The sequence below is a fragment of the Vigna angularis genome, chromosome 2 (assembly GCF_016808095.1).
Source record: "Vigna angularis cultivar LongXiaoDou No.4 chromosome 2, ASM1680809v1, whole genome shotgun sequence".
Lineage (NCBI taxonomy): Eukaryota > Viridiplantae > Streptophyta > Magnoliopsida > Fabales > Fabaceae > Vigna > Vigna angularis.
The window spans coordinates 25439948-25462065 of NC_068971.1; the positions used below are offsets into that span (position 1 = coordinate 25439948).

General features: G+C 31.2%; 1 protein-coding gene and 1 long non-coding RNA gene across 4 annotated transcripts; one reads left to right on the forward strand and one right to left on the reverse strand.

Moving 5' to 3' along the window:
• Positions 1-1243: 1243 nt before the first annotated feature.
• LOC128195537 (uncharacterized) lies at positions 1244-2354 on the reverse strand. Its single transcript, XR_008247157.1, has 3 exons — positions 2188-2354; positions 1954-2013; positions 1244-1766 (listed from the first exon to the last, which is right to left on the reverse strand). It is a non-coding gene; the product is annotated as an uncharacterized LOC128195537 (long non-coding RNA).
• Positions 2355-9210: 6856 nt separating this feature from the next.
• LOC108329222 (probable serine/threonine-protein kinase PBL11) lies at positions 9211-12575 on the forward strand. Of its 3 annotated transcripts, XM_052873456.1 has the most exons (9): positions 9211-9381; positions 9524-9588; positions 9819-9925; positions 10026-10106; positions 10223-10545; positions 10773-10908; positions 11073-11215; positions 11310-11433; positions 11840-12575. In XM_052873456.1, the coding sequence occupies exons 5-9, from the start codon at positions 10486-10488 to the stop codon at positions 12292-12294; spliced, it is 918 nt and encodes a 305-aa protein (XP_052729416.1). In that variant the 5' UTR covers positions 9211-9381; positions 9524-9588; positions 9819-9925; positions 10026-10106; positions 10223-10485; the 3' UTR covers positions 12295-12575. The 3 variants fall into 3 exon arrangements, with proteins under 3 accessions (XP_052729416.1, XP_052729415.1, XP_017418830.1); XM_052873455.1 differs by lacking the exons at positions 9819-9925; positions 10026-10106 and having other exon boundaries at positions 9211-9408; XM_017563341.2 differs by lacking the exons at positions 9819-9925; positions 10026-10106.
• The last annotated feature ends 9543 nt before the right edge of the window (positions 12576-22118 follow it).

Genomic DNA, 22118 nt, shown 5'->3' on the forward strand with positions numbered 1-22118 from the left:
AAAGTATGAATATGGTCAGACTAAGTTGTCGTTCATCCTGACATTCTAATGGTCATCGAGTCTCAATTAGAGAATGGTGATGCATGTGGTGAGAATAGCAGGAGGCCCTAGCCTGGGCGGTATGTATTACCTTGACCTAAGGTGAGGAATAACGGGCTAACCTCGTGTGGCAGCTCAAGGGTTTTCCATGCTACGGTAATCATAAGGTTTTTAGATTACTACGCACGAGTGCACGAACGTCGTAGCTACATAATTCATACAGTCCGGACAGTCAAAGGGAAAGTGGTCGTTTATAATATGTTGGTGTGATTTCTGTACAAGTATGATTGTTTTATGTGTTTGTATGAATTGTAAGTTTACATAGTTAATTAAATTACACTAGCTTACCCTTATTTTTCTGTCTTGTCATGTTTTACCGTTCGGTGGTCCTTGTCTTTGCGATGATCACCCTATGGGTGTGAGCAGAAGGTGCAGAAGTTTCTCTAGAGCAGGCGCTGGCAGAAGAGGATGGTCTCCGCTAAGAGTAAGATCGTTCGGTCTTGACTTTGTTTTGATATTTAGTATAGGACAGTTCGGTTAATACATTTCTTGTATGACCGATCAGTCTGCTCTTTTGGGTTATATCAGTGTAGGTTTCTATAAAGTTTTTAATTTATGGTTATTTTAGGATAACTGTAAGTTAAATTTTATTTCCTGTAACTGTTCTATTTTATTGTAAATGTAAGTACTCTTGAATATAGTTTGCAGCTATATTTTTGGGATGTTACACATTTTATAGACACAAGACTCAAAGATTTCTAGACTTGGTATTCATATTAGTACAATTGCTTGGACACTAGAAGATAGGCACCCGTGGGAATTTTTCATAAAATTTTCCACCTTTTGAAATATGATAACTTAAGATTGGTCCAAAGTTTACTAATCCACAATCTTCTCCGCGAGGTTAATTTACTATACTTTAATAGATAAGGAATTCACTATTTTTAAACAAGTCATAAGAACCTCTTATACTTTTCACCATCCAAAACCCATTATTTATATGAGTATGAGAGTTTGGTTGAGTTTAAGGATAACTTCAAGGAGTGTTCCTAACAATTATCACATTAATCTTATTGAATTGTAATATTTCTCCTTAGAAAGAATATAGTTGTGCCACCAAACAATTATATATCTACAATAATAAAATCCTTTCAGAACATTCACCTTTTATTTTCCAATTTATTTGACATAATCATCCGACATTTCTATCACAATTTTCATGTAACTCAAATCATCACCCTTATTATAAAATTACATTGTTCTTTATCGTAATTCATAATTAACTAACCATTTCACGCATCATATATATAATCAAAGAATACTTAGCAATATCCACACACATATCATCACTCGTGGAACTAACTACAATTCATCAATATGGAATACTACTAAGTCATACAAGTCTCAAGCATCTTCTACCTAGATCCCTTAGAAAGTGAAAAGGACCATAGATCCTCAACAAATCACATAGAATAAAACATTCAACGGGTCACTGCTTAGTGCTAGAAGACACATTCAATGCTAGAGCAACATGGTCTCTTTGACTTCATCACCACCTAGTAGCAATAAGGTGTCGCCCAACTCCAATCTTTCAGGGGCTTCTTGTTGAGTCTGCACTTAGCGGTAAGTGCTACCGCTTAATGTTGTCTATGACAATGGCCTCTGTTTGAGGTTTTGTGCAACTCGAGTTCAACGATACATGCTTGTAGCTCAATGACGTTCCAAGACTATAGAAAAATTACCAAATCAAATTTAAAAGCCACATGCAGTTTCCCTATCACATACAACAAACATAATGTATCCTCTCTAATTAAATGATTTCAAACCAAAAATTTAAACATTTCTCAAACCAAAAATTTAATAAATCTCCAACCAAAAACTTAAACACCCAAAAATAAATTTAGCTTATGTTACCTTCTTACTAACTCTTCCTCTTCTCCAAGAGACACTAACACTTAAACCCTTACATAATTCCTAGAATGAGAAATAAGAGAACCCACTTTAGCGATTTATAGCTCCTTTGGAATAAGAATTAAAAGAAAAACCCTAACAAAGCATTCTAGCAACACATGCAAGGGATGTGAATCTCAAACTGAATTAAGAAGAAGAAAAGGAAAAAAAAATCAAAATTTCCTCTTATCGTATTACAATTCTTGATGATGTTGGGATGTTCGGTTCTCCAAAACTTCTTTAGGAAGAGTTCCTGAACCAAAAAAAAAAGAAAGAAGAAAAACGTGAGGACTGAGAAGAGAGTTGAGAACAGAAATGAGAGTGAACATGAAAAAAAGAGAAAGTCCTCTATTTTTGAAATTGAAAGAAGGATTTTACAGTAGTTGGAGTTTCACATTTTGAAAGAAAATATATAACAAAATTAGAAATAATTTTTAAATGTTAATTTATAGATAAACTAATTTTTATTTATGATTTTTTCAAAAGAGTTTTGGAATAAGCATTCACATACAATAATAAGCTTACAAATGTGACATGCTTGTTGCACTGACTCTTGCTTCTTTTTTGACACATATCTTACAGAGAAAATATTTTTCTTTTTTAAATAGGATAGTTGATATATCTGACAGTGACTACTTTAGGTCAAGTATCTATCAATTTCTTTGCCATAGATGAAAAAGTTGCTGCCAAATTTCACATTATTTTGAATTTTATCATTTTAATTATTTTATTCTCACTTTTCTCTTACTTGTCTTTGATCAATCATTCGTTTGACTTGACTTAGACAATATGTATATGCAATGAAACTTCGCAATGCTCAAAATTTCTAATTCTCCAAATTTATTTTATTTTCTAAGAAAGTGTTGTTGCAATATTGTTTGAAATATTATGTTCCTACACTAAAATTATTCATTACTTGCACAACTTATTTATAATAGTTATTTAATTTTAAATTTTCTTTTAATACAATATGATAACATTTCTTATAATTTTTTTTTGTAGTGTTCTGTTTGTTTCTTTGTTTTTTTTTAATTTGTGTTTCATTCCTATAGTTACCTTAGGTTTTTTTTTTTTTAATTTGATATATGATTTATGAACAAAAACATGTGATATCATATTTATCTACTTAAAGCCTATTAGAGGAATTACTAGGTACATGTGATTCATTAATTATGTTTGAGTATATAACTGAATTATTCTTATATATATATTTTTGGAATATTCTTATGCCACAATATCAGATATATATATATTTTATTTAATTCATTCACATAATCTAAATTTTTTTACTTAGTACAATATCAGATATATATGTAAAAAATTTATACTTTTTTAATTGATTTATATATGTAAAACATTAACTTGCTTGATTAACACTGTTTGCGTATATTCTCATTCTAATCCACTACTTTCTCTCTAGTCCACAAATTTATCCTCCTTATTAAAGACTAAAAAATACGTAAAAATATTTAATCATCTTCTTCCTCTTATATATTTATTTGTTAGTTTATAAAGAAATCTTCTTTTGTTTCCTAATAAACAATAATAATAATAATAATAATAATAATAATAATCTTCCTTGGACCATTGTATGATGACGTTAAATCTGATTGAATCACTTATAAATTAAATATTATTATGATAGTATAAATACGCACACGTGTCCCAATTCGTATGAATACACATGTGTATGCGACACGTTAGCTGCAGTCAACTACGAAATTCTAAACTGCAGGATTTGTTCTGAAGATTCTTACCTAATTTTTGTCACAAATCTCGCAATTATTTTTTAATCATCAAAACAGGAACACACATGTGTGCACATGATTTAAATCTTTAACTCCAACATTCATTTTTTTCATCAAATATTACCTTAAAAGGCCATCATCATAATTGAATGATCATGAAAATGCTACAATCAAATCTTAAAATTACCAAGTCTTTTTTTCATTCTATTTTATTCAACTACGATAATTGGATAGTTAATTATTAGTCAGAATCGTTACCAAATACAATATGGCAACACCTTTAGCAACTCGTAATAAATCACTTAACCTGCGATTATTTTATTGAAATTATTTTGACTTGACTTTGTGACTGTATCTATATTTTTTCATTAGTATTTATTTTTTTAATTCGCCTGATAGTTTGGTTTTAAAGAAAATAAGTATCCAAAGATATTGTAATAATTTAAATTGTTTTTAGAATTTATGGACTTGTAAGGAACTTAACTGTATATTTTTTTTTATTTCATTTATTGCACAAGTTTTGAAAATTTGTTATTATTTTAACTATTTTATTATTATTTTAATTATTTTATTTGAAAAAAGTATTTGACTTTGGTTTTTCGAGACCATATTTATATATGGTTTATATTAAAATCCAAAGGTGTTAAAAATTTTAATTTTTTTTAAATCTCACTATTTAATTAAATATTTATATGAGAAATACACTATAACAATTTTACAAACTTATAGATTTTGTTGTATTAAAACTAAAGTCATATTTTTTTTTGACTTCAGCTAATAAGAATCGAGATTTTAGTTGTATTAAAACTAAAGTTCTGTATATATTTTTTTTGACTTCAACTAATAAGAATCAATGTAATTTTTTAAAACTTTCGTTATTTTTTAATTATTTTATCTAAGAAAGGAGATTTGATTTTGATTCTCAAATAACCAAGGTGATATTCATATATGACTTTAATTATATCACAATCGAAGTCATGTACTAATTTTTTCAATTCTTTTTTTAAAAAATCTCACTATTTATTGAAATTATTTATCTGAAAAAAGATATATGGTCTCGATTGTTTGAGAACCGATGCCATATATCCTTATGGTTTCGATTTTTTTAAACCTGCCATAAAGATGAATACATGTTTAAAATTGTCACTCTTATTATTTAAATTTATTATCTGAGAAAGAGGATATGGCCTCGGTTGCCAGATAACAGAGGTTATATAAACTTAAGACTTTGGTTTTCCTAGATCTGAGACCATAAAGTTGAATAAAATTTCAAAATTGTCACTCCTTTTATTTAAATATTTTATATGAGAAAGGGGATATGGTATTGGTTGTCAAAGAATCAAGACCATATAGTCTTATAGTTTCGATTTTTTCAGACTCGAGGCCGTAAAATTGAAAATTTCAAAATTGTCATCGAAATTAATATTTTTTATGTTATTCCCAGACATTAGGCTTCAATTTTTAATATATTGCTCCAGTTTTATGAATAATTAAGCCAAAATTCTACTTAGAGTAAATTTAGGAGTAATATTTATGAAGTCATCATTGTTCCCTCTCTCTATAACGTCGTTTCATGAATTTCCTCCACTATATGTTCACCACTACAAATACTTAGTCCCTAATGCATTGCCTCTATGCAGAGAAGTTGTGCTCTCTTTCTCCCTCATTACATTTGTGTTTTTCTCTTCATCTGTCACTATCTGCCATTGTTGCTCCATTCCTGTAATTGTAACTTCTCGCTGTTGTAGTTCACCATTTCTACCATTGTGAACTCCTTCCTACCAATATTCTCATTCTTCCATTTCCCTCACTACAAAGACGTCCCCATTTCCATTGTTGTTCCTCCTCTATTTTTATCATCGTGAAGTTCGTTCTCTTTCCACATTTTTTTTCACTTATGTTACTCTCTTCCTAAAGAATGCATTTTGTGTTGCCATTCATGTTTAGGGTACTACATTCTGGTTGCATTGTGCAGGTTGTCTTTCCTTAAAACATGCTCTATTGTTACAGTTCCTATCATCTGCGCTCTCATGTTCTTATTTACTTAAAAGTTTATATATATATATATATATATATATATATATATATATTAAATGTTTTTAATATATTTGTATGTTTAATATTTTGAATTGTTTATTTATTTAGGATAGGTTAATTACATGTTTAATTTTTGTTTATTTGAAATTGTTGTTACATTGAGTTAGTCTTAGTTCTCCGTTTGAGATTCAATACAAAAATTATTTACTGTCTCCAAATTTTTTATAAAATTGTATTTTTTTAACAATTAATATAAGAGGAGACAATAAATGAATATTTATATGTATTGAATCTTTGAATTGTCCGGTTGGATAGTTTAAGAAGATTAATCACTTTTTCATAGTTTATTAATGTATTTATATTTTAATATACATTTCTTAAAATTCATTAATATTTGTCAATTGTGTTTTGTATTGATCTTTGGGTAAATATTTAATTGTGGTTATTAATCACCTTCATTTCCTATAACCTGAAGACCAATGTGAAATGCTGGAAATTTTTTTTGAAATTTATGATATGTTGTTTAAAATTGACATGTACCACTAAACTGAAAAAAGTGAATCTTCTTGAATGAGCTATCGTTAAACCTTAAATACAAAAGCGATGAAGGTGATCATTCATTTAAAGATTATTGAGATTGTGTGAACAATTCAATATATATACCTATGAATCGAGAGTGAGATAATTCACCATGCAATAGTGTTGAGTATGAAAGAGGAGTAGAATAATTTATACAATTTGTGTAATGTAATGAGGGTAGATGTGATGATGAAGTGAAGTTTAAATGTCATTGTGTTCACTATTTGAATGGGAGAAAATTGAACACAATTGAAATTAGAGAACATCTTATTTGTGATGGTGTCCTTCAAAGTTATACAAAATGGACATGACACGATGAAATGATAGACTTTACAACTGTCTCTCGAACTAAACATATTGGTTCCACCATGGAAGATCAACTAGAAGAAGACAAATTAGAGGACATGATCCACGATGTTTATCTTAATCCACTAGTTGAAGACTTGAAGTTGTTGTGACTTTATGAGGTTGAAATATTTGATGCCTTTGCTTCTTAAACTTTTGTGATGCTAGCAATGTTATTTTGCACCATTAATGAATTTCCATCTTACAATAATTTGTTAGGATATAGTGTCAAGGTACATAAAGCATGTCCTATATGTGAAGAAAATATTACAGCTTATCAATTGAAACACGTAAGGAAGACAATATATATGTGCCATTGGAGATTTTTACAATTTAATCATCCAGATCGAAGACTAAAAAAACCATTTAATGGACATAAAGAGAATAACAATGCACCAATTTCATCGGCTAACCTTCAAATTCATTAAAAAAATTGATAAAATACATTATGTATTTGAGAAAACATTTAAGAAGTCATTTGTAATGAGTCTTTGGAAGAAAAAAAAAAATCAATATTTTTTTATCTTCCATATTAGTGAAAGTTAGAGGTTAGACATTACATAAATGTAATGCATATAGAAAAGAATGTCTGGGACTTCATTAATACACTACTCAACATTCAAGAAAAAATAAAAGATAGAGTAAATGTTCATTTAGATTTGATTGAAATAAAGATTAAAAAAGACTTAACACACAAAGAGGTTAATAAATATACTTATTTTCTCCTTATATGTTACCTTTTGTAATTATACTTCAAATGTTATAGAAATAAATATATTCTATCATTCAAATTAATAATCTTTTTATTACACTAATTAATTATATTTACAATAGTTCGAAATGGTTTAACTTTAAACTCTTTATAAAACTTTTTAGAAGCAATATTATATTGTTTTAAATGGTTTCATGTACAGTTCTTTTTCTTCTTCTAGAAATTATACACTTATATAGCGTTGACTTAGTCAATTTTATATGATTTTAACCAATATTTTGAATTGGAGTAATTTTTTGTACAACATGATTGAAAAAAAAATGGTACAAAGAAAAGACTAATATGAGAGAATATTCAATTGCATGTGTTTGGTGTCGATTTGAAATATGTATGGAACAGATCCTTCGGATAAAAAAGGGCAAGAGAGGTTTTTGAGTTTAAAACTTTGTATTTATGTATAAATTTTTGTTTCTTTGATAAAGAAAGATTATATGAAAATAAATGAGAAAGATATAATCTAAGATAATCCATACTATTAAAAGAGATAAAAAAATATTATTATAATCAAAATTACATAAAATTAAAAACAACACTAAGAAAGCTGGTTAAGATGAATATTACGCACCATGTGAAAAATTTGAAAACCTATAATTGATGAAAAAAATATTAAAATTTTAGAATTGACAAGTGAATTTGTCTCATATTTTAAATTATTTAATTTATTATAAATTACGTAAAACATTTAATTTTTATTTATAAAAGTTTAGTTTCATGTATCATGCTTTACTATATATATATATATATATATATATATATATATATATATATATATATATATATATATATAATTTTAATTTGAAGTAGGTTGATCCATTTCATACAATGACATAACTAAATATGAAATCAGAGAAAAACAAATCTATTTATAAAATATATCAAAATAGACTAAGTATATATAAGGCTATTAAAAATAAGCTAATTACAAAAATAACTAAGTCAATTTGATATTCATACTATTATCCTACAATTTCTTTCTTTAATAATTTTTTACTATCATTCAAGTAAACACATAAAAAAACATTTTTACTACAAAACAGGATATTTCAAACTATTTTGTGGTAAAATATGTAATATTTTGATAATTTTTCAAAATAAAAATATTACGAATATGCATGATAAATAATATTTTAAATAACATTGAAAATAATAGTTAGTGTTTTAAATTACATCGAATGTAGAAAATGAAAAGCTTATATTACCATAATAAACATAAACTGATGAAATAAGTGACAGTCTAATAATTGTAAAATATGTAAACAGGAATCATTAAATAGCAGTGGGGACAAAGTCTCAGAAGAAGACAACACTCCTTGACCGACAAAAACGTGATGATTGTGTAAAATTAATTTTTTTTTCCTTTGACGGAAGTGTAAAATTAAACTTCAAACTAAAAAACTTATACCATGATTATAAGCTCTTTCATCATCATCGTTATTATACCCAAGATGAAATCACCCGACAAATAAATATAATCTTCTTTGACCAATTTCATGAACAGTTTTTTGAATTATCATTTTCATTTTTTAACACTTATTTGAGGCACTAAACTCTTAAGTTTCAAGTTCTCAACTAATGTGTATGATTTTAATTTTTTATGTTTAGATAATTATAGTTTGATGTTATATTCCCTTAATTAATGTTGGGTGGAAAAAGGACAAAAAGAAGAAGGTGGTGAAAGGTGAAGTCAACCTTCTATTCCACTTTCGCTGGTTTGCCAAAAGGGTCTAAAAAAGGCTACAATATTATCATTTACAAAAGCCACCAGCAACAAAGTGATCAAAGTTCCTGTTTTGACCCTTCTAGCTTCCTTCCACGACCCTTCTCATCAAACCCCTAATCATAAAGGGTCGAAAAAGGCTTCGGAAATCTAAGCTACTGAGTGCGTAATTACTGAGATCTGCCTTCATCCTGGTGGGTTCAACAGTGTTTCATTCTGGGGTTTGTTGGCCCTTTTTTCCTCATTTCTGCAAATTTGCATTTTCACCCTTTAGAGTTTCAGACTATGTGGTTTTTTGCTTGCATCTGAAAGGCTCAACCTTTGACTTGGTCACAGGGGTGGTTTGTTGATGGGTGCTTGCTGGAGTAATAGGATTAAGGCTGTGAGTCCTTCCAATACAGGTCAGTTTTTTTTTTTTGCCTTGTACCTTTATTTTCTTCTATGTCAATTGTTAAAATGGGCTAACTTTTCTTCCGGGGTTGGAGATGAACATGTGATAGGCTTAAAGCTGATAACTTTATGGATAGTTTTGCTGTCATGTTCATGTTTCCGAGTCTGTAATACATGATTAAGGTCCTTGAATGTCTGTTATGCCTTTTCTGACACGGTGATCTGTGTGTGATGTAAAAAGAGGTTTGATTTCAGAGACCCATTGGATGGGTAGATTTTGGATTTGGGTATTCAAGAGAATTGTAGCTTTTCCACACTCCCTTGAAAGTTCATCTCAGGCTTGATTTGGTATGTGATTGAAAAGCTTTTGAATGGTTTTGCACTACAATTCACTAGCAAAACTAATTTATGGGCTTTTCACCTTTTTTTTAATCCCTCGGGAAGAAAGGTTTTCTGCTAGGTAACTTTTAAGGAGAGAAGCTGTTATCTCAGTCCGAGGGAAATTGTTGTTAAGACGACAGAAGAATAGGTTGGCGGGTTTTGGGATCCAAGTGAATTTGCTTTTAGAAGTGTTGATTTGTTTATTTCAAGGCTAGTGATGGTAAGTGAGTCTTTTTGAACTTGTTTTTCTTTGTATTCATGTAGGGATAACCTCGAGAAGTGTCAGCAGGAGTGGCCATGACATCAGCTCAGCTAGCAGGAACTCATCAGCCTCCATATCCGTCACTTCTCGGAGTGAAGGTGAAATCTTGCAATCGTCCAACTTGAAAAGCTTCAGCTATAATGAGCTAAGAGTCGCCACAAGAAATTTCCGCCCAGATAGTGTCTTGGGGGAGGGTGGGTTTGGTTCAGTTTTTAAGGGCTGGATTGATGAACATTCACTTACTGCTACCAAACCGGGAATAGGCATGATTGTTGCTGTGAAGAAGCTTAACCAAGATGGGTTCCAGGGTCACAGAGAATGGTTGGTAAGTATCAGTTGAATTATTTGCTTGATACTTATCGTTGACATAAAATTTCATTGCATATTAACAAAATTCTAGGCAACTGCAAGCATTTTTGGATACTCCTTCTTTTTGCCTGTCTGATTCTGTGAGGGGTATTTTTAGTAGAACTTGACTTTGACACTGAAGTTCTACCAATTCCCAAGTTGCATAATTTTTGACGTCCTCTTCTTTTGCAATGTTTGTCTCAGGCTGAAATCAACTATCTTGGGCAACTGCAGCATCCTAATCTTGTCAAGTTAATAGGATACTGCTTTGAGGATGAGCATCGGCTTTTGGTTTACGAGTTCATGCCTAAGGGTAGCATGGAAAATCATCTTTTTAGAAGTTAGTACCTTCTACTTTAGTTGAAAGCATGATTCTTTATTCCTTTATTCCTTTTTGTTTGTACTCCTTTAAAGAAATTTTCATTTTCCTGAATATTAATTAATAATGTTAAATTTAATCCTGAGTTCTAATACTAATGTTGCTTGAAATAATCATAAATACAGGAGGTTCTTACTTTCAGCCATTCTCATGGAGTTTGCGACTGAAAATAGCTCTTGGGGCTGCGAAGGGCCTTGCTTTTCTTCACAGTACAGAACGTAAAGTCATATATCGTGACTTTAAAACTTCAAATATCCTACTTGATACAGTACGTGCATAATTGGAACTTGAGCATTTCTTGTTATGGTTGAAAATTGGTCGATTTAGAGTTGATCACTGGGTTGCTTCATGTTGCTTTGCAGCATTATAACGCCAAACTTTCTGATTTTGGGTTGGCCAGAGATGGTCCAACTGGTGATAAAAGCCATGTCTCTACCAGGGTCATGGGAACCCGAGGATATGCGGCTCCAGAGTATTTAGCTACAGGTATCAATCATAGTGTTTGTCAAATTGCCCTCCTAGCATTGATTTCACCCTAATGTATGCTGTTTTGATTGATAACCTATATTATTACATAAATAAGATTGTGCCTACTTTCTTAGTCTAGTTACTAAGTTTTCTAAAGCGGTCTTTACACTTTATTCTATCAGTAGAATTGTTACTATTTTTTAGGATCCATTTGCTAGGTGTATTTTTTCAGAATGCCAATAACCATGGTTTTCTCCAAATTTGTTGGAAGTTTCTGATATTTTCAATTATCAGTGACAGTGTTTGTTGTCATCTCGTGATTTGTGAATTTACTACATTTGCTCAGCTTTTAGTTTTTTCATATTAACACGCAAGCCTGAAAGCATTACCTAGAATTTTGTGATCGAAATTTTTATTTTGCTAGGTCATCTCACTGCCAAGAGTGACGTATATAGTTTTGGAGTAGTTCTTCTGGAAATGATATCGGGAAGACGAGCCATAGACAAGAACCAGCCATCTGGGGAGCATAACCTTGTTGAATGGGCAAAACCTTACCTTTCTAATAAACGAAGAGTTTTCCGTATAATGGATCCACGTTTGGAAGGTCAATATTCACATACTCGAGCTCAAGCAGCAGCTGCACTTGCCATGCAATGTCTTTCTGTAGAGTCCAAGTGCAGGCCAACTATGGATGAGGTGGTAAAAGCATTGGAGCAGCTTCAGGAATCAAAGGACATGCAGAGAAAAGGTGCTGATCATAAACATCATCATGTACGCAATTCCGGCCAAGGCCGATCAACCGGCACCCCTGGTGGTGCAGATGTGCCTAGAATTGCTTCTGCTTATCCTAGACCTACAGCTTCTCTCCTTGGCGGTTGATACACTTTTGTGATGCGGCAAGTAGGAAGCAGAATACACATGATTCAGAGGTTTAGGTCTGGCATGAACCATATTTATGTAAGCAATGTATAGTTTGCATTATTTCTGTTATATTTTGTGCTATATATAGATTTTTTTTGCTGTTGTGGTCCTGATTGTTAGACATGCAAGAGTCTAATGTGGATCCTTGAGATTATGGTGTTCATTAATTTTGAACCCTGTAGAAATTTGCAACACTGCCCATGTGGTTTATGCTCTTCATATTTATCTTTTGCATTAAATATGTGAAAAAGTCTTAATAATGTTGACTACCTGACATTCCTCCCCAACCACCATGTGCACCCTGCTTTTCATCTGCTTCAAATCATCCTGGTAGCATTGTGGGTCACTTATGGTTCAACCGATTTTCTTTATCTTTTGAAACATTTAAGTCAAATGTCCCACCTGTGACATTTGTTGCAGTGACATGGATCTGGGAGAATCATTTTAAGTTATTTCTTGAAAATATAAAAGTATACAAACCAGTGAAGTTTCTTTGTTATCATGCTTTCTTAATTAATTTTCAGTATATATCTAAAGTATATGATTGTATATTCCGCAGTCTGCACATTCAATTCAGCAGGTAGCTATTTATTTATTGATCCGTGTGTTCACACATTACAACATTAAAGAGAAATGTTTTGAAATGTTGAAATTCACTCTAACCAAATCAGGTTCAATATATTAGAATATATATTGAGACTAAGAAGTTAATGTCTGGTTTGTAATGGAATAAAAAACTGCCAACTACTTGATGAAGACATATACTGACAATGTATCAGCGTGTAGAGTCGTGTTTTAGGACTCAATGTCCGTCCACCTGTCTCATGATGTGATTCCTGGTTTAAGTGTCCCAAAAGACCATACTTCTTCATTTAAGGTTTTAATCTTTCGTAGCATATCCAATTTGGATTCAAGTGATTGGTTCATCACATGTAGCCTTGTAGAACTGGAAGTAAAAACAAATATGATGATGATGTCTACATAAATTTGTGAAACGAGAAAGAAAAGAAAGTGACAGTGATGTAATGAAAAAAGAGAAAGATAATACAGACAGGAAGAGTGTTTTTATGTTAACTATATTATAATTAAGCTTCTTATGAAAAAATTTTGCAGTGTTTAGTGTTTATATTTGTGAGGGTAGGCTCAAGGACAAGCAGATAAGCTCTTGCTTTAGTCTTCAAACTTTTTTTTATTAATATATATACCTTTATTAAATAATTATAAAATTATGTTTAAAAAAATGTCTCAATTTTTTTAATAATATATTTTTATTAAATTATTATAAAATTATGTTTGAGAAATGTTTCATGTTTTAGGTCTTTTAAACCTTTAAGTCACCCTTGTGTTTGTTTTATTATAATGATAATTGTTATGAAAAATACTTGCAAAAATAACAGTCTCAAGTTCTCAAAGTTAAAATTGTATGCTTTTCATTACAATGTAAGATCACGAATTGAAGAGTTTTATTGTCATGTATGATGAGTGCAAAACAGTTTAAATGCCGATTAATTAGAAATAGCTGTGGATATGAGTATTAAATTAGTTATTTTAAAGTTCAATAAATGAATCATGTTTTGTGATAAAGTGATAAGATAAATCACTTTACATATCGATTTACAACTTATGTTCTCCAATTTAAAATTATTTAACAAAAATCAAACCTAAGCTATTTTCCTTCTTAAGCAAAAATATCTACATATCCCATCCATAGTTAAAATCAATCAATTAAAGATTACATTATTTATATATATATATATTATTAAATCAATCTTAGACGCTATTGAACAAGATTGAAAGATAAATGTTTCTACATCTCAATAGATCATTATTAAACAATGGATAGAAAATAAAACACAATTTTTTCATTATCTATATATATATATATATATATATATATATATATATATATATATATATATATATATATATATATATATATATATATATATATATATATATATATATATATATATATATGTGTGTGTGTGTCATGACTCCTTAAATTAACACAAATGTGAAAGTAATAAATTAAATAAAAAATATTTTGTCAATTAAATATATGCCAATTAATGATCACTTCTATAGTTTTTGTCCACTTCAGTCTATAAATACAACACATTTTTAGATAGAGTACACATTCAATTTCTCTCATACATATTCACTTTATATGTTTGTATATTTTATATTCTTACAAACTTGAATGTTAAAGAATCTTGTGTAGATGATTCTCCCTCTTATTTGATTCATGATTAACATTTCCACTTGGAGGACTTATGCTCTTTTTCAATAAGAACAATACTTCTTATTTAAAGAAAGTAGTGAGTAAAAGTATATGGCTTCAGTAACCAAGACCATATGCATGTATGACTTTGGTTTTAGTAGACCTGAAGCCAACGTTACAGAGAATTTTAAAAATTTTGCTGAATCAAGGCAATATACCTAGATGGCTTCGATTTTCCTAGAAGTAAAGCCAAAAATTTGTCCAAAATTTCAAAATTGTCATAGAGAATAATATTTTTTATTTTATTCACAGACATTAGGTTTTTGTTTTGAAAATAATCGAAGCCATAGAGGCTTAATTGCTTTAGTCTTATTAATAATCGAAGCCAAATGTTTGCGTAGGATAAATCTAAGTATAATTTTAAGAACTCATCACTATTCATCGTCTCTATAATAGTATTTTTGAGAATTCATCTGCTCTATCACAATTGCAATTGCTCTGTTCACCACCGCAACTACTCCATTCACTATTTTTTTCAACTACACTTTCAAAGCCAATGACAAATGCACTGGTCACAACATAACAAGTGATAAATATCGTTCTCTTCCAATTCACAACTTAATTAGACACAAAAATAACAAAAACACAAGAAACTCTTTTTGGTATTTTGATCAAACAGTTGGTGTGCAAGGAAATGTAACATAGAGTATTCACAATTGTCAAGATTATATTTCATCCACTTTATTCTCATGTATTCACAAACATTTCATTTCCATATTCAAGTCAAAATCACTTCACCAACATACTCAAATCCTATCCCTAGTAACTTTAAGCCTATAATAACTCATCAAGTTTCAATTCCTTGAATCCTCAACAAGCAACCATGCATTAAGTTCAATAATCTTAAGATTACTAATGAATCATGTTCTATCCCAAGATACAAGCTCCATTAGGTATTCAATTTCAGTTACATGTTCAAGTCATATTTTCCAATACATTAAGAACAATAAATCAAGCCACAATAAGCATTAAGCATACAAATCAAATACTAAGTTTGAAAGGCAAAACATATGCATTAACATCACAAAATATATAAGATTCAATTTCTTACATCTAATCTCAACGAATAAGAATAGTCCTCCATGATGGAGAACTTAGAGTTCTACAAATGGAAGAGATAAAGAAGAAATGAAAACCAAAGAAAGATACACCCCCCTTCCAAAGGTTCTTGGCATCTGCTCCATGCTCCAATTGTGTCTCCCCTTAGCATCTACACTTCCAATTTGTGACCCATCTTCCTCTTCAACCTTAAAAGGGGAAAAACTACCATGGATGAAGGAGGAAACCCAAGGAGGCAAAGGAGAGTTTCCCAACACTAAAAACAGTCTCCAAAGGTCTCTCCCAAGTACCCTAGGTGATTTTATTTGTGTAAGAATTGAAGCTTCACTTTTTGCTTATCAAAGCTAATAGACTAGCCCAACAAATTCATTCTCGCCTAGTGAGGCCTAAAAACTGATCTTTCCTCACTTGTAACTCGCTGGGCGAGTCATTTTTGCATCCAGAGACTCGAATATTGTAAGTTTAGGTTGTCAAACTCGCCCTACAAGTTAGCCTGAAGCCCAATGGTGATTTTCTGGTTGTCCGAGGGTAGTCCATGGCCATATAACCCTACATGTGAGTCTTTTCTTCATGTTTGTAGCCTTAGGTGTGATTCTAGAGCCCCTAAAGTGGATATTTATCTAAAAATAATTATTTCTTTTCCAATCATGCTTCCTTGAGTTCCAGCTTGTTTTCCTCCACCAGAATTACTTCTTATTTCTTTATTTCACACACTCAAAGAGAGGTTAGAGATAAAACAAGCATGTACTAACTAAAACACAAGAAAACATAAAAAACAAACTAAACTTGAGGGGAAAATAAGGTAAAAGTTATGAAGAAGTTTATTTATTCATGAAAGTATACACACAAAAATATGTAAAATCAATCGTTATCACTTGTCTCTCTTCCCTTTCCTTTTTCAACTACGCTCCATTCACCATTGTCTGCAACCCATTTCTGCATTCCGCCACTATTTGTTCTTACCACCACCATTGTATTTGTTCCCAACATTGTTACAACTAGTTTCACACTCTCAGGTTCATAAAAGTTTAAATTGTTTTTATATATGTTTTAATATCATTTTGTATATTTGTATTAAAGTATTTTTTGTGTTAAATCTATTTTTTTTGCATGTATTTGTATATTCGTAATTATATATAGTTATATTTTGTTTATTTGATAATTGTCTTTAAGTTAGCTTTAATTACTCATTTGAGATTTAATACAAAAATTATGTATTACCTCCAATTTTTATAAAAAAAACTTGAATTTTTTAAAAGTTAATATAAAAGGAGACAATACTAATTATGTAAGCCATTGGAACAACAAAGGCAACACATTTAACTTCTTATAATGGATTTTGATATATGTCTTAAAGTTAAATGTTAATTTTTACATATTATATATTAAAATAACAAATAATTCTTTGTTCTTTTACATATTATATTATAAAATGACTCGTATTGTTATCAAAAGAGAAATATTACTTTAAACAAAAGTGTCAAGGATTGAAATATGTTTTTCAACCATTATGAACTCCTTGAAGATGAACTTTAATTAGTTCCTAATGATAAAAAGAAAATTCATTTACAAAAGACTCATCGACACTCAATTAAGAAAAACTTTAATGATAACTATGGTGAATAACTTAGTATTAAATGAGTACTTTATTCAATATTTAATCACAATATCCTAGTTAGGATGAACCAAAACTAGAAGCACAAAGCCATGTATGTCACAATTTTAATGGGGTGGAATTTGGTGGTGGTGAATGGATGATGTGTTTAAGGGTTCTCTAAGAGAAGTTGGACCAACTCTTTGAGAAAGGTGGCTAGAGGAAGCCACTTGGGGTTGCTCTAGCCTAGGATGACCTTATCAGAGTATGAGTGCACAAAATGACAACATAACATTACTATATTTCAAAGGTAATTACATGAAGGAGAGACACCTCTATTTATAGGATAAGGTGTCTCAAAATGAGAAGAAACTTTAACCTAAAAGAGCCACTTTGGTTGGCTTGGAGAGCAAGGAGAAATCATCTCCAATAGAAGGGAGACAAGTGACAAAAATCTCATAATTGAGAGGGTGACATGTGACCACTACCTATTGAGAAAATCTCAATTCCTAGAGTGACATATGGCCACTAACTAGGTGTAAAAACTCTCAAATAGGGAGGAGAAACATATCTAGGACGAAAATAAGCTCCTTGTCCGCCAAGCTTGGCAAAAAATGTTGACCCCTTGGTCAACTCTAGCTTTGGACGTCCACCTTGGTCAAAGTTGGGATTTTGGCCCTTTTGTTGACTTAGGTGGTCAAAACCCTACTCTACTCGGCCCAAAATACAAGGTCCAAATTGAAATCCTACATTACTAAGCCCATAATACAAAACTCAAATAAATCCTAGAGTACTTGGCCCAAAATACAAGGCCCATAATTATTCTTACTCTAAAAGCTCGATGATGGCTTAAAATGGCACAAAAGATGATGTCATCACTATTAGTATATATTTAATGCCCTTTAGGCCTCTAATAACATGGTAAACAACAAAAAATATATTACTCTTAAATAAGTTTCTTAATACTGACTTTTAGTTTTATGTTCAATATTCAACTATTTTAAGTTGATGAATAACAAAAAAATATCTTACATTTCAATATCTTTTTTAATTAAAAATTTAGACATTCGAGTAATTTAAAGGTGGGTAGGTACATAAAACCTCCAAGCTTGAATTCTGAGTAAGAAAAGGTGCGCCTAGCATACATGAGCATGGAGGGAAGCGTTGGGTATTGGTTCCGGGCCTGGAAGGAGAAAGTCAAGAATTGTTTTTGGGAAGGTCTGAAGGGAGCAATGATGGTGTGATTTAGAGGAAGGAATAGGGGTACAATCTTTGAAAGGTTGGCTGCCATTAACCATTCAAGGAGTGTGGAAGAATACATTCAAGATTTTGAAATCTTAGTGGGTCAGACAAAGGGAGTGGCGGAAGAGCAACTAATGGGGTACTTTCTCGCAAGACTGCAAGAGGGCATCCGATATCAAGTTCGACTCCATGACCCGCAAGAATTGAGGGCAGTTATGGGGATCACAAGGGGTATAGAGGAGGCCCACGACGGTGCGAAGGCTGGGAACTTGAGTATGACCAAGAATCAGGCATCTTGGGGGCGAATGACAAGAGCAGTGACGCCGAGAGTGTGGGGTCCGTGCGGAAGGAGGGAAACATGGTGAGTAGGGTAGCGAAGGCGGGAAGTGATGATAAGGGTGAGGAAAAATCAATTTTTTCGTGGGTGAAAAGAGAAGAGGTTGAGCACAATCTAGTGAGAGTTGAAAAGAATAATGATAACAATATAAGTAACAGTGAAGGTGTTGCGGAGAAAGAGATTATTGGTGTTGAAACAGTGAAGGTGGTGGATGTGGCCACCGAGGACCAAGGGAAGCAAAGGGGGCTTGCAGTTCTTGATACACCTGTAGAGGGGAGAAAGCTGCTTGAAACATTGAAAGACATCGAAGACCATTTTCTCAAGGCTTATGATTCTAGAAAAAGGTGACCAGAATGCTGGAAGTTAATAGAATCCAGGAAGAATGAAAGACATTGGATGAGGATTTGCCACCACCCAAGTCTCTAGACCTGAATTTGAGGGCAGTAGCCAATGAGTTCCCTTCATATGATAACGTGATTATGAAGAGGAGCCAGGATATCGAGTTTCACCGTTCCAACCTTGAGAACAAGGTTGTTCTGCAGCGGGGTGTAATGATAGGATATAAGGTAATAGGATATAATGGGTTTAGGATAGAAGGAAGAGGAAATGAGTCAAACGGTATTAACAGGGAAGCCGAATGGTAATAACAAGGGGGACATGAGATAGAAGTCGAACGATATAAAGGCAGGGGGAAGCCGAACGATATAAAACCGAACAATATGTTGGGTAGTTAGAAGTGGGTTGCCTCTATAAGAAGGCAAGGGGAGTCTGATAGAGAGGTTGTAAAGTCTGGACTTTGACCAGAAGAGGAGGATTAGGCTCCTGTCTTCCTGATTGTACATGTATCTTGTGAATTGAATACATAAACCCATTCTTTTTACAGTTTGAGTTCTTGTTTGTGTGTGTGAGTGCTTGAAGTCAGATAGGTTTCGTTACCCATAAACCTATCAGATCTTGAAATTTTTAAAATGTCTCATGTAGCAACAATTTTCTCGCTTCTTAGACATTATCCAAGAAAACAGTTAAACTTGTTATTTAAACTTTCATTTTTCTCTATTCCTTGTTTTACATTTTCTTTAGGTTTTGCGAGCATTTTGGCAAGTTTCTTGTTCTCCATTTACAATCTTTGGTAGCTTTTGTTCATTTGTTTTAGGCATGTTTTTTTTTTCTCATCATGTCTTATATTCATCTCTAATTTCTTTCATGGTGATAGCCCCCATTTTAAGTGAGGAGTTTATTAGCATCAAAGATAGTCATTTTTCAAATAGTTTAGAGTTTATTAATAATTTTCTTTGTATGACATTAATAATATCTTGAGGGATTTCGTTGAAGATTTCTTAACTTCTTTTAATGTTTGCACTGATAGTATGATGAAACATATTATGATCGAGGGTTCTATTGACAAAGAGAAGGTGTACATAAACCTCCTATAAATGTTCTTTACTTTTATTACATGAGCTCTTCTTTTAGTAATTTAATGTTCTTTTCCTGTAACACCTAATTAATTTAACCTAAATAGTTAAGCTTTCTTGATAGGATTACAAATTATTTGTCTAACATCTTTTAATAAGTCCCACCATATATAAATTCACCTATTTTTATTAGTTAAAACAACTCTAAAATTGGTTGAATAGTTGGAATGATGCCCAACATAATCCCCATTTACCATATACCTTGATCTTAAAAAAAACAAAAATAAATACTTCATGTCAAATGTTCACCCATGTATATAAAAAAAAAGCTTTCTTTTTTTACTCAAATGTCACAACTCAATTCCTATTATATTGGTAAATTCCTAATAAATTTTAGTTGAGAGTAGAGTATTGTCTCAGGGTCAAGGATTAGGTTGATATAAAATTATCAAAACCTCTATATATATAGAAGGTCTAGTAGCTCGATTGAAGGGTAAGAACCTAGCTTCTTAGCATCTTGTCTTCTTTTTCTTGGTATGCTAATCTTTGTTTGCTTTATGCATAATTCATTAGGAAATTCTTTGATTATAAACAATCAAGCACTAATGCTTTGGGCAGCAACTTTAAGGAGTCCAGGGTATTCCTTCTTACATCCTATTACTTCCGAAATTTATTTTCTGTAATACAATAAACACTTCCGAAAATTCTTTTCCGAAAAGCAATCATTCCTCCCTGTCGTACGGAAATTTTTTCAGTAACTTTTTGTGGGGTGAGAGAAATTTGACAGGGTTTAGGAAGCAATACCCTATAGTTTCAAAGGCCTTAAAAATGTAGGAAGTTGAGGCCTACTCATCCAATCCCACAATTGAAGTGTCACCAACCACCTTGAAGATCCTTATCTTAGACTCTCCTTGTCCAACCATTTAGTCATTAAGGTCTCCTTGAGTATTATCCCACATAAAATTGACTTGGCCTCCACCAATTGCTGATACTTTTAGATCAAAATGCTTTGTCTTGTTGATCCAGACCAAAGTTGTCTAAGTATGTTATAGATGATGATCTAGTTGATGATTGATTTTTGTATCTTTGTATGAAAGTATATGATTTTTTTTACTATGTTTATCTCCTTTTACTTTAGTTGAAAATTTCTATTTTGTTTACTTGACTTTTTATTTAATTTGCCAAAAATATTTTTTGACTTTAATAAGATCTATATTGAAAACTATGATTCATAGTGTTTCTTTTAATATAAAATTATCTTTTTATGATGAAGATAAAACATTAAAAAGTTTTTTGTATTTTTTTCACAGTACCCTCTTTGTGATATATAGAATTGATTTTTGTTTGACATCGAAAGAAACACATTACTAATTGGTATCTATCCTTGTGAGAGAATATTTAAATGGAGCGTTTGAAAAATTCCTATATAAATAGAAAAGACAAGATTTGATATAGTCTATGATGGTAACCAGATTCATGAGCACGTCAAATTAGTGTTCATACACAAGTGATGGTTACTTTATTCATTCCCATTATCTGAAGTAATAACTACACGTGTCTTAAACAAAATTGACGTGACAATGATTTTGTGTGATTAAATTCTCATTTGTGTTTTTAAGCATGCCATTTATTTTTTAATTTACTCTCGACATTGATATTCGTTTTTAACTTGGTTTTTCTACGCAATTTTTTTCTAAAATGTTATATCTTAAAAAATGTAGAATGGAATAAGGTTTTATACACCACCTACTTACCTTCTGATTAAGCTTTGTGATACAAATAATTTAACCAAATACATTTACTTATACTGGAAATAATTAATCATGCATTCAAGTCTTTTATTGTTTGATGTGTTCA

Coding starts and splice junctions, on each gene's coding strand:
- LOC108329222 (XM_052873455.1), top strand. CDS start 9,537: ATGGGTGCTTGCTGGAGTAATAGGATTAAGGCTGTGAGTCCTTCCAAT. Junction 10,909..11,072: donor GGAAAATCATCTTTTTAGAA/GTTAGTACCTTC, acceptor TCATAAATACAG/GAGGTTCTTACTTTCAGCCA. Junction 11,216..11,309: donor CAAATATCCTACTTGATACA/GTACGTGCATAA, acceptor GTTGCTTTGCAG/CATTATAACGCCAAACTTTC.